At 42.4% G+C, this 16,129-nt stretch overlaps 1 protein-coding gene across 3 annotated transcripts in view; it reads right to left on the minus strand.

The window, feature by feature from the left end:
* Nucleotides 1-16,129, minus strand: part of CCDC13 (coiled-coil domain containing 13) — a 32,479-nt gene that overhangs the window by 14,311 nt on the left and 2,039 nt on the right. For all 3 annotated transcript variants that reach the window (XM_052695044.1, XM_052695046.1, XM_052695045.1), the window contains exons 3-9: nt 12,265-12,413; nt 9,715-9,857; nt 6,638-6,727; nt 6,244-6,360; nt 4,156-4,260; nt 2,630-2,794; nt 941-1,117 (exon numbers count right to left, since the gene is read on the minus strand). In XM_052695044.1, the coding sequence (XP_052551004.1) occupies nt 941-1,117; nt 2,630-2,794; nt 4,156-4,260; nt 6,244-6,360; nt 6,638-6,727; nt 9,715-9,857; nt 12,265-12,413 (946 nt within the window). The remainder of the gene's footprint in view (nt 1-940; nt 1,118-2,629; nt 2,795-4,155; nt 4,261-6,243; nt 6,361-6,637; nt 6,728-9,714; nt 9,858-12,264; nt 12,414-16,129) is intronic.

Consider the following 16,129-nt stretch of genomic DNA (forward strand, 5'->3'; position numbering starts at 1 on the left):
GTGCTAGGGCAAGCCACTGCCCTATCAACCTCGTTCTCTGGTGTAAGCAAATTGATGTCACTATCTACTCCAAGAATTTGGTCCATTATGTTTTAAGTGTGAGATTACCTTGTCTTCTCTCTGCAGATAACCATTAAAAGAATTGCACAGCACATCTGCTTGTAATGTCCAGATGTGTTCTGCTGGGTAAGGACATCTCTCCTCATTGGTCATATCGGGGCTTTAGCAACAGGATGGTTCAAATTAGAAAGATCCAAGCAACTGAGATAAACAGCTCTGCAAGAGCATGACAGAGGGCATATATTTCAGCACAACTCCATCTGGAGTCCCCATTTAGTACTCCTAATTTTGAAGGTACCACATCCTCTTAGCCTCAGCTACTGCAACCAGACGTGCCTACAGTCTAGTACTCATGATTCACAGAATCACAGAATGGCCAGGGTTGGAAGGGACCTCAAGGATCATGAATCTCCAACCCCCCTGCCACATGCAGGGCCACCAACCTCCATGTTTAATGCTAAAGATTCAGGACAGGTTCATGTGTTTTGGGCTGTGTAACACAGCAAATTAAAGTGCAAGACTGCAGGCAATCTCAGAGAAAAAAGTAAAAACAAATCTGAGATCAAAATAGAAAATACAGTCCAGCTTTTTGAGTCAGACATGAAGCCCTTCCTCTAACAACTCAACTTCTCTATTTCCAGCATTCTGCAAAATGTTTCTTTACAACTCTTACAGCCATTCGATTCCAGCTGTCACTCCTGTTCTGCAGCCTTCACATAACCTGACCTAAAACACAGAAGGGCTTTAGCTAACTGTGAAACCTCTGGCCATCACAGTGAGATCCATCAGTTCCAGTACACACTAAGGTTGTGTCACTGTGTCTTTAAATGACTTCACATTTCATCATTTACAGAAAGAGGGCTGACTGCAAGGGCAATACCAGTAAGGCATCTATGAGCTCATCATCGTGTTTTCCTTTCTCCAGCAGGGTTATGATCTGTCCCTTCAAGGTTTTCACTTCGCTGCACAGCACTTTGTTCCTGGCTTTTGTTGCATCGAGGTTTTTTTTCACTTCCTCATGATTTTTTTTGAGAGCATCGTGTTCCACAGTGAGTTTCTGCAGGGATGCAAACACATCAGAAGAAATGACAGCTATAGCCTGTCACCAAGCCCTGCATGCTTTGGTGAGCAAAAGGAGTCACACGTTGCCTGGAAGAATTGGAAGAAAAAAGGCATTGACATATCATATCTTTCCTAAATATGTACAATTCATAAATAGTACTGCTCACTGTCTGTTTGCCACCATCAAAAAAAGACCAGGCTGATCAGAAATACAAGGAGACAAGGTTGATTCAGCACGTCAGGAAGCACACGATAATTCTGTGTTACAGTGTAACTCTGTATGCTCCTGCTCTTCTATTTGCCTCATTATCCACCACGGGGAAACTTTCTTACTCCCAGACACAGGCTGGTGATGCCACAGCGCCTGCTAGAAGCAGCGCCTGCCGTATGCTGTCTGCTGAGCCATGCCTTCACCTGGTTGGAACTGATCAGAGAGCACTCTTAACAGCCTTGTAGTTATGGACAAGTACAAGGAATCTGGGGGAGTGAAGCCTGAAACACAAAGGCAGAGTGAAGCCATGCAGATTACAGTTATCAAAGGAAACCCTCCCTGTGCTGCACGCCCGTGGCTATAAACCTTTCTCATTCTCACAGCTGAGAATGAAAGGTGTGTATTACCCCACTGCTCATTCTACTGCACAGTTAAATTGTGGTGGCAACTAATGAAGCACTGGAATGGTGTTCAGGTGGCTTTTAGAGAAGTGAATGCAGGAAAAGAGCTTAGGGAAATGTACTTTGCTAGCCTGTGCATGCACAGCTGACACCTACACTGTACCCCTCGAGCATCTTGTGGACACAGAACTTCATATCCTTTCCATTTCAGGGCTTACAACACGTGCTATTAGCTGTAGCCCCTCTCAATCCATAAACACTGGATGCCTTTTTATCTTTGTAGCAACTAAACACAATAGATGGAGGGTAAGAGCCATTTTCAAAATGCCTCTTGAAATGAGTCTGGTGTAATTCTCAGCTTTATTCTATTCAAATGTAGGAGCCCATCATCATAAAGATACATCAGGTGTGAGGGGCATGCTTGTATTTAACACTTCATGAAGAATGCACACCTGGTCATAAGGAGAGAGGGACCCTGCAAAGGTTGGATGCAGATGCAGCAGGGATTCTTCCTACATGTGACTACAGTGCAAAGTCTGTGTCAGCTGCACTGCATCCCTGTTCCTCTCTCTTACTGCCTAATGTCATTTACCAGGCCTAGTTGTCAAGTGGCCACATCTCAGGCCAAGTAGATGCATCTGACACGTGAATCATGAAGCAGAGGGAAGACCTAATCAGGTACTGAATATTTTGCCTGGCCACACAAGAGTTCAATGCAGAAAACAAGCACGGGAGTCTTTTGCACAATCTGTGAAGCAGGACAGAACTTCCTCAAGCAGATCAGGTGGCTTCCAAAATGGTCTCCAGGTAGGATATATAACATATACCCTGAAGGTAAGGCAGTCTATTACACCAAATATCCCAGTGAGACTCAGATCAGCTCATAGGATTTTACCTCCAAGGCATCTTTCCTTTCTTTTTCCAAACTGCGAATTTTCAGCAAGTTCTTCTCTTGGGCTGACAGCTTCCTCAGGTCAGTAAGAGCCAGCAGCTCCTCATCCGTTTCACTCAGTAATGCTCTGCTCTTGTTTTGACCCAACTGATTCTCCAGCTCTCTAACCTAGGGGACAATACAGAGGCCAAGCACCAAAAAGCACATAAACAAAAGGAGCTCAGACCGCAGCATCTTATCACTTACTTCTTGACGTTGTCATGGCTAACAGACACAGAGCAGTGAGCGTTTGAAAGAAACACATTTCTTAGCTGCTAACAAACACGTGGGTGCCCAGGGTATCTGTGCAGGGAAGAGATATGACACAAGGTACCTAGCCTTGTTTGAGGTGTTCTGGGATGCTGGAGACACGTCAGGTGCAGGATCTATAGGACATCCATACTCCTTTGGAGCAATGACCACAGGGATACCCTGTGGCATCCCAGCTGGCATTAGACATCTGTGAGATCTGCTATTCACTGCAGGTTTACTTTATAGCCAGGAGAAAGAAGTGGGCACTGCTACAGTACATCTATTCTGCTCTTTCTTGGAGGTGTCTTCTGAGATAATATGCACCCTGTTGATCTATTGACTGTAATTACTGACAAAAAAGGGGCCTGTGGAGTCTGCTCAGACAGAAATTTCTGCAGTAGAGTGCAGTGCAATATGTACAGACTTCAGATGAATCTCAGCCAGGGGGTCTAATGAAAGGAAACTGTAATTTGCCTGTGGGAATGCAGAGATTAACAGTTTCAGTCAATGAGAGTGCAAAACTCACAGTTTATTGGCATGTAATTCAATATCAGAAAAATAGGAAGATGGTGTTTCAAATTACATGAGAGAAGTTTTATGTAAGACACTGACAACTGCCTTCCTGTCCTGATCTGACATTTCAGCTACACTGTGCTCTTTAGAGTTAAAGACTTTACTTTTCCTGGGGGAATAACTTGAAAATCTTATCTGGCCTCAATTCTTCCCATGTGACTTCAAGCACTGAACAAAAGTGTGTAAGTCAGAGCACAGAGATGGACAAGGCTCCTTCTGTACTCAGTGGGGAGAGGCACCTTCACAACACCTTGGGATTTTAACTAACCTGCCACAGCTCTCCAAGGTCACCAAACTCTCTCCTCCAACACAGATGCTACCCAGATAAATACTGGGGTTTGCATGGCTGCAGTAGACTAATTAATATACTCTCTAGGAATTCTGAAAGATTGCACACATCCATACATATTTAAAATTTAACACATCACCACAATACACGCTAAAATAACATTCCAGAAGTTACCCTGAAGCTTTTTGAACAACAGCTTTCCTCAACACAGAAAAGACTGATTATTTATTTGCAGTAAATACTTTGAACTGGGATACATAAGCAGGTATAGGTGTTAAGAATGACTTAAAAAACTAACAGTTTACCTCAGACATCTTTCCTACAGAGAGCATCCCAGCACCCAGCTTGCAGAGCACTGTGCAGGGTCTGAACTCACCTTCCTTTGCAGAACAAGAATTTGCTGGGCTCGCCCACGCCAGCTGCCAGAATTGGTCAAGAGACTTTGGATATTCACATCCTCACCAACTTCATTTGCTAAGAGCTACAAAGAAGGGATTAACATCAGCAACAAGACTAGGCTGAAACACGTGCTAGGGAGAGAGGAGCAAAAGCCACTCTCTCTAGTGGTACACACAAAATACTGTATTTATATACACAACTATAGCCTTTATCACCTGTACCTGATGTCCAGTACCCCATGTGATGGAAGCTCTTTCAAATCATTATCATCATCCAGATTGTTGCTGCTTAGGAGGGTCTGATTAACAAAACTGCCTTTATTTGTTAAGGTAGATCTTTCAGTATTTCAGTGTTTAGGTATTAGTCTTTGATTATTATTATTTTTTTAATGAGTCCATATTTTGCTGCCTGCCTATGGAGAGTGCCAAATTGGACCATCTAGCTGTATCTAGTTGGGTGTTGTGAACAGTACCCACTACTCCTGACATCCAATACAGTGAGCTTAATAGACATCATGAATCAAATGGCCACAATATGTAAACGGCCTGTTCATGCATCACTCCCCTTCTATCTCCTCCTCTTTTGCACTGTGATAGGAACATCTGCCACCAGCACTGCCACCAGGATGTGGTGACCCCTGTTACAGAGCAAGCAAGCCAGCTGCTGGCATTCTGATAAGAAATACTGATGCTCTCAAAGCACCCAGATATGGTGACAGCTGTTAAGAATCAGGGAAGCATAACACGAGACACTGACTACAACATCAAGCAGCTGCAAGAGCTAAGTACTGGATGTACAGGATGTACAGAACTTCAGTACAGAACTGAAGTACTGGATGGCAAAACCTGTGCCCACCTTGATGGCCAGGGATGCCTCCACCAGTGCCTTCCTTCTCTAAGGTCTGAGTGAGTGGCTCGTGTTCCTTTAGGTGAATTCAGAGTCTGGACTATAGACTATCACATGCTGATTAGTAGGAATTCCATCTGCAGAGGACCCAGGTGATAAAAAATTCTAGGTGACTAAAAATTCTAAATAATAAGAAAGCAACAATACTATAAAAAAAAAATAGAAATCGATGTAACAATAAGCTATGATGGTTGCTGAGATTTTTATGCAATAACGCAGCTCTAATTATAACCACTAACTTACAGGCACACCTTATTCTACCAATGATCTCTAAAGGAACCTGACTGTTCCCCTAAAACCAGGAGAAAGGTGTCAAACTGTGCTACCTCTTTAAGAAGAGCATTTCAAATAAATCAAGATTTACTAAGCATTCCTAACAGCTTTCAAAGTATTTAATTATTTTATATATGATCTGTAACTACAACTAAGCAGGAACAGAACATCTTGTCTTAATACACACCCCCGCAATCAGGCATGAAGCCAACCTCTCTCACACAATTCTGAAAGAGCCACATTACCAAGAGCTAAAGTTAGTATGATGAGCATTTAAATTATTTATAAAAAGGTCAGCAGAGTTCTATTTTTAGAACCATACTCTCCACTCTGATCTGCATTGCAGGTCTCTTATTCAAAGTAATGAAACCAAAGGAGGCAGAGCACAAAGTAATGCATTAAAATCCATCACGAATCTAAAAGGAAAAGGTTACTCTGGATGTCACTCCACCAAGCTGTTTAAACGTGCTTTAGTTCAAGTATGATCTTTAATCTCATTAATGTTCATGGGCCTGAAACCTACATTAAAAGTAAATACACAATTAAATGCTTTGGAAAAGAGGAATGGATCTGAATGTATGCTTCAGGTCAGTCAAAACCTATTTTGCTGGACTGAAACATTCCAACCTTCAAGTACCTCTACCAACGATACAGCAGAAATCATGGAAACATTCATCCTCCTCACGGTGGCACAGTATGAAATCAGTGTGTGTCCACGTGTGTATCTTTCCAATGCAACCACTGTATCTGTGGTCTCTTATACTCTCAGAGCTCACTGGAATCATGGAGGCTAAAGAAAGCTCCAAGAAAAAGAAGCCATCTTCTGACTTCACATGAGTGAGATGGACCTGGGATCCCAGCCACAGACGTCGTCCTGGAACAGTACCTTGTGGGTCATCTTCAGTTCCTGTTTTGCAGATTGCAGCTGGTTACGATACTCCAGCACTTTGAAGTTGGCTGTAGTTAACTTTTCTTGCAATGCTTTCACCTCTGGACTTTCAGCCTTTGAAAAAAAGAATGGATTTGGTAAGAACAGAATCTGCAGTGAAAAACTGAAGTTATTATAATGCACAGATCCAACAGAATCTCTTTCTTCCAGACCCATGAAAATGCATTCCCTACTTTCTAGGGTACAGAGGAAGTGAAAACAGAGCAATCTGGCTATAAAATTAGTGATGGGGACACATTCCTGTCATAAGAGAAGAAATGCACAACAGCAAAAAACTAAATATCAGCTTTTATTTCTGATCTGATTTTCTCTCCACAGGTGCAATTCATACCAAATTTCCTTCTGTCTTCTTCAGAGCTGTTTGCTTGATTCCTGCATCACTGCCACCAAGAGAATGTATTTTTTCCACAGCTGTCTGTAGCTGGAAAAAAAAATGCACTATTACAAAGCAAATACAGTGAAGAGAACACCTTCATGGAGGATTAACTGGTAAATAATATACCCTTGTAAAAAAAAAAAAAAGACCTTATATTTCCCCCTTGTTTTTAAGTATAACCAGTAGAAAACCCTTGTCCTGAAACGCTTCCCAAAGAAGCCTGTAGTATTTTATTGTGGAACAACTTCAGTGTTTTCTGGGGAATTTTATCATCAGAGGCTCATAAAATAAGTATTTATACATATCAGTGAATGCCCAGCTCAGTGCAGATCAGGATGATGCTGCTGCCAGCTTACTCCCTTTTCAAGAAAATCAGGATATTCCATAAAAAGCACATACTTCTGTCCACCAGAGGAATTCAGAAGGGGACATGACGACCTAATGCCCTGCATCTGTGATTTAGTACTGATGTCAACACCCATTTTCTTTAGCTTGTATAGCTTTAAAGTAGTATTTCTCAGTGTGTAAAGCATATGTCTGCTATTGCTTGCGCACAGAATGAGAAGGCAGAGGCACCATCACCCCCTTTCTGAATCATGTATTTTTTTGTTGAGACTGTGAAGACTTCTTATAGGACCCGAAGTTTGGGAAATGTTGCTTTAAGGGGCTGAGATTTCATTCTTTGAGGTGGGAAGAAAATCTTGATAATTTGCCTGAATAAAAGAAGGTTCTGATGAATAGCTTCCTTATTACAGCCGTATATGGAGAGACTGCAATTCAGGGCCACTCGAGCCTTCCTTTGCAAAGAAATCCAAGCTTAGGGCACCCTTCTATCCAGTTCATCAACTTTCAGCTGGTGGCAGCTACCAGGTCAAATTCTAATCATGTTTTCTGCAAAGATCCACTTACAGTCTTTGTTTATAAGTACCACTCTTTGCTAAGCAATTGCTCAATGACCACACCATGCATTTTGTTTGTGGGAACACATTCGTCTTAAACCACTCATGATTTCCATGTTTTTCTGTTCTAATGCAAGCTAAGAGCTAGCTATAAAATAGCAGTGTTTTCCACTGGTGTGGTACTGATGTATTTATAAGGTACCTTCAATATAATTCATGTCAGACATGGCTTAGTGGGAACTATCGGTGATAAGCAGACAGTTGGACTGGGTTTTTGATGTTGGAGTCTTTTCCAACCTTGGTGATTCTATGATTTCACTGAGTTTAAGCTGTCTAGGAGCATGCATCTGGGATGAGATTCAACACACAAATCAATGCTTTTCCTGCTCTCACTGTGAATGTCTCTATTCATAATTCATGGAATTTAGTCAATACATCATGGAAGTCTACTCTTCAGCCAGGTCTACATTAGGTCAAGTGGATGCATGAACTGAGGGCTCTGTTTCTGCCCACACACAGCTGTCTAGTCCTATTTGAAGTATCCTACTTACATTAATATAATCCTACTTATATTAACTATAATACCCAGACTGCCAGTCCTATCACATCAGCCTGTATGGGTGCCTAAAAGGTGAAGCAGTGCCTCAAATGGTGCTTTTTTTTGCCTATGAACAGAGAACTGAGATGTACTTTCGTTGTCTTGGTTCTTTCTATCATCAGTAGAAAAAGATGAGTGCAAATCATCAGCTTAGCTTCAAATTACTAAATAGATGTGTGTGTTCCTATCTGTGGTAGCTTTTCTTACACATCACTCAATATTTCATAGAATCATGGAATGGCTTGGATTGAAAAGGAGCACAGTGCTCATCCAGTTCCAACCCCCTGCTATGTGCAGGTCACCAACCAGCAGCCCAGGCTGCCCAGAGCCACATCCAGCCTGGCCTTGAATGCCTGCAGGGATGGGGCATCCACAGCCTCCTTGGGTATTTCTGATAGATACCCCCACATTACAGTTCATCTCTATCTCAGAAGAGACAAGCTGCTTCATTGGGTTTTGATTTTGATGGTGCTAACATCCAAGGAACAGATTGGTTCATATCTGAGAAGTTCACCTCTGCTTTGATCAGCAATTACTGTTTCTTCACCTCCTTTTCTGAAGAGTCTGCAGTACTTTTCTTTTGGGTAAATATCAGAGAATGTCTGAAGTTTCTGTCTGAATCATGGTCAGTGTACTTCTTCAGCAGAGGATTACAACCAAGACAATTTTTTTCTGCAATATTTCCTGTAATTATTTATGGCTTGCTTCCCTACGTGTGAAACTTCGGAGGTCCCCAGCTACGCCAGATATTTCTTAGCCTTCCAGCCAGAAGGGTTTTCCACAAGACCCTTCTGACCAGAACTCTCTTCATTTATGCAGTTCTCAAACATATCATCCAACACTTCTCCATCTTTCAAATAATAGCTACAATTCCAACGGATGAATCATTCAGGACAATAAGTGATTGCAGAAGATGGAGTCAAAATGCATTTGTCAGATAGCAAAATAAATGTTATTGATACATTTAAGTGATGTCTTCTGAGGAGGCAAAGTGCAGCAGAACACATTAAAAATGATCAAAAATTTACCAAAAGTGTATAAGGAACAACAGTAGGAGCCAATGAACAAAGTAAACATGGAGATCAGGGCACCTAATTTTCATTTCATCTCAGAAAAATTAGTCCTGTGAAAGGTCAGCCCACATAAAAAAGTCAGAAAAACACATCTGCCTGAGTAAAGATCTGCTATCTAAGTGATATAAATTGTTCCTACCTCAGTTCAGACAGCATTTATGCCACTTGTGCTTCAAAATACAAGTGAACATTCCCAAATGGCATTTCACACATCTTTGGCTCGTTCTAACTTACTGATGTCCTCTCCCAGCTCCTCCTTTCCGCAGCGGTGGAAACAGCTGAGGGCACACATCCTTCCCCTCCCAGCACAGATAAAAATGATGAGAACTCCAAGCACGGATGCAAAAGCAAATTCAAAATGGTAACATGAATCAACCCCACAGCTGCTACAGCTCCTCAATCCCAAAAGCTGGACTTCTCTCTTCTAGCATAAAGAAAAAGAAAACAAGAAAAACGTCTCACTTCTCTCTCCAGCTCCTTGACTTTGTTATTCAGTTGCTTCACTTTGGCTTTTTCACTCTCAGTCTCAGCAATTATCTCACGGTTCTTTTTGGCCAGTTCAACTATTTTAGTAGCTGCAACATCCCCCGCTAAACCAGACGTCCCTGGAAAGTACACAAAAAAGCAAAGGATATTTCTTACAGGCAAGAGTCACAATAGATGATGCTTTTGTTCTCTGTCCAGCTCACAGCATACTGTTATTCTCTAAGCCATTTCTCAGCGCCGTGCCAGGCACTTCAATGAGTAACAGAGGGAAAAGAGGCAACAGTGATTCCAGCTGGATTGCTTGGTTCTTTGAACAAGCACCACAGTGTGGCCAGCAAAGCCACATTTCACACTTTAGCAACAGCCACGTCACAAAAGACCACAACAGTGGTCATAGCAATGTTTCTACAGGGAAATGGTAGAGGTGTTTTCTGCTCACCGTTGCGAAGGGCTGCTGTGACCAGGTGGCACAAAGTGGCACGTTACAGAAAAAGGCAACACTCTACTTTGCACTGGTTGTTTACTTCTGGAGTTGCTGAAACAGAGGTGCAAACTTTGGTAGACATCTGTCCTTAAAGGTCAGGGACGTTATTGCAGTTGGGTGCTGGATAACATCCAGGAGATTTCTTTGTGCCTATTTGTGTGTCCCTTGTGATTACACACGGAGCTTTACTGTGATCTTTTAAACAGACACTTCACTCACTTCCTCATCAGAGAGGGCTAATTAGTGTCACAGATAAAGAAATCCCTGGAATGCCTTGTGCAGTCCTGGCTTTTGTTAATACCACAGAGGTGAAGAAAAGCTTTCGTACAAGTGCAAAGTTGATATAATTACACACAGTGCTCAAGAAAACCTCTAGCTCAGCAGTGAGAATCAGCCTGCAACAACACCTTACATTTGGGCTAGATGAAGACTGGGACACTGTACAATGAATTAGCTGTTATCGTTCTTTTTAACTCTTTCACTCTCCTTCAGTATTCCTTGTGACTTTTCTGCTGACATCTGTGAAAATTCATTTCTAGAACTACAGTGAGATGCAAAGATGACAGACTACTCTTAAATGAATTCTGAGTCCTGTAAAACCTCTGGAGCAGGTTCACAGAGGCTATGCAGAACACAGGTGAGAACAGAACATGACCCCATGTCACTATTTTAACACCTTGTGAAGTAAATAAGAAGTTCCTTATTTTTAAAAGCATTTCCACTGTTCTTACTTCTTTATCTGATATGTTTCCCCTAGCAGCTATTTATTCCTTAGCTTTCATAACAAATAATGGCTGCTAAGGACAACAATACATACTAAACTAATCTAGAAACAGGCTCAGGCTCCCATGCAATGTCTTCAAACACATGGAACACATTTAATTAAAGGTTCTTGTTTCCCTGAAAAGCATGGGAGTCTCTTGCCACAAAGTAAACAGGAAACACAGAGGTATGGAGCAAACTGCCACAGTCTGGTTGTTTGCCAGCCAAGAAACTGCAACAGCATTTCTGGCTCCTGTTTTGACCTAGTAAAACCGTATCATCTACCCTAAATAAAAGCTGCAGTTAATTATTAAGAATAAGAACATAATATATGCATTATTTAGTCCTGCTTACTGCTGCTCTGCCCCTTCGCTACCAGCCGGGTCATCATCGCTGTCCTGCACAACAGTGGCACCCAGTGGAGGAGGTTCAAACTGCACAATTCCATCTTCAAAGGCCGTCCGAACAACTTCAGAGCTGGACTTTTTGTTGAGCCAGCATTCTGCATGTATCCCATTCAGGCATTTAAACAAAAGAAGCCTGAACAAGGAATTTAACACCAGGTAGCTGAGAAACCTGCAACGCTGCTTTTTGACATTAATAAAAAGGCTTCTAAACTTTCTGAGTCATCATTTTTTGTGCTGATAGTGGCAGGTTCATAGATCTGTGAGGAACACAAATTACTGTGTATCCCAAAAGAGCACAGCAATTCTTAATAGGGACATCTAGTTACTGATAACAATATTCTGTGCCTTTGGCCTGACATGTCTGCCAGTATCAGAGCCCTTCTTGTCCTTCAAGGAGCTCTCTAAGAAGAGGAGCAGCAGCAATCTAATTTTGCAGCACATGAAACTGAAGAGTAAGAAGTAAGATGCAAGTGAGATGCATACGTGTCAATCCATGTGTACATGCTATCATGTCAAATCACTGCAAGGAGCTTCCCACTGCCAGTGAGACTCCCAGGTGGGAGAGATACTGATGTCTAGATAACTGCAAATGCCAAAGTGTCAGCTTAGGCCTTGCAATTCTTTCTCAGTCATAAGAGCTGAATTTGGATCTTCTTAGCAGAATTTTATTACAGGAGTGGAAATGGAGGCAAGCACGTTATGCCTGAAGTACTCCTTTTTTGCACAGAACAGGTGAAATAGATGTCACATAAATATTTTACTGTCAGGAGGTTTATTTATCTCACAATTATGTCGTTTTTCTCCTTTTACTGTCTTCAGCAGCAAGCAAACACTGGCACCAGTGTAGTGTGAACACAAAGCTACCATGTTTACCTGGCAAAGCCAATCGATCCTCCTGTATTTTTTTCTGCAGTTGCTTTATTTCAAAATCTTTCTCTGTCACCAGTTTGTACAGTCTGCAGTTCTCATCCCGGACCTCTCGAAGCTGATCCTGGAGTTGTTCATTCTCAACCTCAAGCAATCTGACAAAAAAAAAAAAAAAGGAATGGCAGATGTCACTAGAATGTGTTTCAAACAGATGCTTCTAGAAATAAAGTAGTGAAACGACTGTATGCTAAACCAGGAATGAGTTGACTGAATTAAGCAGAACATCCTGAACACCAGCTGGTCATCTGATATTTCACCTATTCAATGAGCTTCTGTCTTTTTCAGAAATTCTGCATTTCCTTGTGTTCCCAGGAGCAAAACATCACAGAGCAGTTATTTTTTCCAGTGCTCCTGAGGCTGCTGAAGAGTCTCATCTCATTCAGCCTCACCTGCCTGGTTCTTCACAGGAAACAGGTGGGCTTGCCATTCAGCACCTGTGACATTCAGGCTTTACCTTCTGTGCTTACCAAAGCCAATAGAAGCCAACAGAGCACAAATTACAAAAGCTGCTACTGAGGTTCTTTCTTCAAAAATGAATGCTTCATAGCAATTCAAAAAAAGATCAATTTCCCATGTCCTCATCTGATGCTCTTGGAACCTCGCCAGGATGGATTACCATCAGTTTGTATTGTTCATGTTACTTTTTGGAATTCACTTAGGAAAAAAGAATATCAAAAAGCCCTCTGAATGAGAGGAAATAGCCTTGCTCCTCCAATTCTCTGTTACATTTAGTAACATTTATGGGTTTCATTTCTCTCAGACATTCAGGGATTGAAGAACTTTAATCTCTTTGCTGTCCTTTCATGACAATTCCACCAAATGCAAAATCTGGAAGTTAGGCCTTGGAGGCTCAATTAGACCCTGAAAACACAGACATCTATCCAAGATGTCCCAGAGTCATCCGAGCCCACTATCTGGTGAAGAGATGCAATTTGATTATCCACACCCAGGTGCCATCTGAGCTGCCCATCCAGCCCCCAGCTGCTGCTGCTGAAAGGCACAGGTCTCCTGCCTTTCTCATGCAGATATCCCTGATACCCTGGGGCATCCCAGATAGCACAAGGCACCAAGCAGCCTGCACTGTGACCTTGGATATAGGCATTTTGTGACTTACTCTGGAATAGAGTCCCACGCCTTAAGCCTACAGGCAGATTGCTCCAGCCTGCAGCTGGTAAAGGAAGTTGGTAGCTTGGGTGATCACAGAGATTTGGATGAAGGCCAATATGTGGCTATAAGTACAACGAGAGCCAGATGGCAGCTATCTCAACAGCTGCCTAACTCCTTTCTCTCAAAAGTTTTAGCAAGTTTTTTGCTCAAACCAGCCTCATAAATGCACGATCTATATGTGCATGTCACAGAATCACAGAATCACCTGGGTTGGAAGGGACCTCAAGGATCATGCAGTTCCAACCCCCCTGCCTAGCAGGGCCACCAAACACACACATTCAGATCAGGTTGCCCAGGACCCCGTCCAACCTGGCCTTGAACACGTCCAAGGACGGGGCATCCACAACCTCCCTGGGCAGCCCGTTCCAGGGCCTAACCACTCTCCTTGTAAAGAAATGTCAGAATAAATGACCCCTTAAAACAGTTATAAACTACAGAGGCAATTTATAAGATGATTCACAATCCATAATTAAGCAATGCACTTTTGCTCCAAAGCTGAAAATCAAAGGGAGATCAAAGTCAGTTGTTTACAAAGCAGAAGAAAGCAAGAGGCAATCTGAGCAGAGAAAAGACAAAACTAAGTTATTCCCACACGTACTACACACAGAAGTTAGCAACAAAACTGTGCTGACTGAGCGAGGGATACATGGACAAAAACATTTTCAACTGTTATGAAATTAACACATAAAGAAGGTTCTGAGCTCCCAGCACACCTGGTCAGAGATCTCTTCCTCAGAGCTGGCTTCAGAACCTTAACAAACAGCACTTCTGGTAAAATGGCTGGAAATCCCAACTGCACCAGAGCTGGAGTCTCATTTGAGAGACTTCTTCCCACCCCATCACAGAGTGACTCTATGCATTACAAAGGAGGTTCCCACCCAAGTGGTTCAGCAATGGAAAAACAGTCAAAAGAAACAAGCTGCAGAAAGCTCACTTGTTTTAGCGTAGTTCAAAGAAACAAAGCCAGGTACAGCCTGTGAGCATCTATAACAGATATTCAGGTATCTTTCCCAACCCTGTTACAGATTCTCCATTTGATGGGGAAAATCACTTAATGTTAATGGCACCAAAACAGATAAAGTCACAGAAAAACAGACAGAAACGTCAGCTAGACACATGCCTGAATAAAAACTGGAAGGAAGAACGGAAGGAAGGAAAAATGAACTCCTGAGGCCCACAGGAAGAATGACAGCTGAGAGGATGAAGTGCTGCTGTAAACAACATGGACATACAGAAATCACTGCCACTGCAGACCATATGGAGGAGTCCTCCTACTTGGGAACAGGCTTTCTAATGCGTTGTCATGGGAATCCAGCAACACAGTATCCGTACACAAGAATGAATTCTTTCCAGAAGCAAACCCTGCCTGGATTTGATAACTGCTCTTCTGCCAAATGTAGACATACACAGATAAAGGACAATCCAGAGAAATCTGTAGTCTGCTACACTTGCTATGTAAAATGAGAACTTTTAATGGTCAATGCCACTGAAAAAAAAGTAAAGAAGAGCTAGGTATCAGCTCTTGAATTGCTCAGACCTAAATTACTGAGGTGCAAATGTCAGAGAAGCATTGCAGAATTGCTGGGACTCTCCTGTACTCTGCACCTCACTCCACCAGTATGTCACAGCAACTCCTCAGATTCCTTTTCCCCGATCAAATTCACAGCTGAAATGTGGGAATCAGTCTCCCTCTGCAAAAATAAATCAAATCTCCACAGTGTACTTCACGTACTATCATTAAAAAAAAAATGTTGAAGGGGACAGTTGTTAAGAGGACAGATCAGAAGCTTACACTGGGAAACCAGACTGCCTTGGAGAAGAACCTATGTGTGAAGACTTCCATCTCCGCGTGGAAAGCAAGAAGGAGAGCTTCAGTTTCTTTCTGAAAGCTCAGCTCCCTGCTTCCACACAGGTTTCTCTCCCAGCATGAACACCATATTCCCAGAAGCACCTGAAAACTTCACTGGTTCATTCCCAGGTTCTGCTGCAGCATACATAATTGGGTGTGAAGCAATCTTCAGAAACAAGCTGCCCAGGGTAACACAGAAGGAAGAACAGCATGTAGGGCGCAATAAAGCTTGGTTAGTGGCCTGATAAGCCTTGCTAGAGGTGTCTTTCCCCACTATAGATTATGGGAGGTAAAATTGTCTCAAAGGTACATACCTGTGTGACTTTCCAGGAAGGAGCTGGCAGCTCCTTCTACCCACCAACGTTCCACTGCCCAGCTCCCTATCATGGCAGCAATAAAACAGTTTGTGTGGCTAAGGCTATAATCTAGATCACTGAAATAAAAATACCCTTGCCCCAGAAACTGAATTCAGTTTCCAGCACAGCCCTGAAAACAGCTGTATCAGTAGAGCTGCAAGTGTGAGCAGAAGCAGGAATTCTTTAAGCTGTCTTCACCACTTGAAAGGGAGAAAATCACAGAAGAGCCAACACTGCAGTAACGTCCTTGGGATCTGTCCAACTCCAAACCTGTTCTAGTTCATAAAAATACAAACAAATTAATCGTGTCAGGAGACACTGACTACATCCTAGGAGGAAGATGGATGATCTGAGCTGGGGTTTCAAATCTGGTCCAGTAAATTGAATTGTGCACTCAGCTCCAAATGCAAGATAAAGAAAGATTCACACAGTAGAATGT

Source organism: Tympanuchus pallidicinctus, unplaced genomic scaffold (genome assembly GCF_026119805.1).
Source record: "Tympanuchus pallidicinctus isolate F22 unplaced genomic scaffold, pur_lepc_1.0 scaffold3, whole genome shotgun sequence".
NCBI classification, from domain to species: Eukaryota; Metazoa; Chordata; class Aves; order Galliformes; family Phasianidae; genus Tympanuchus; species Tympanuchus pallidicinctus.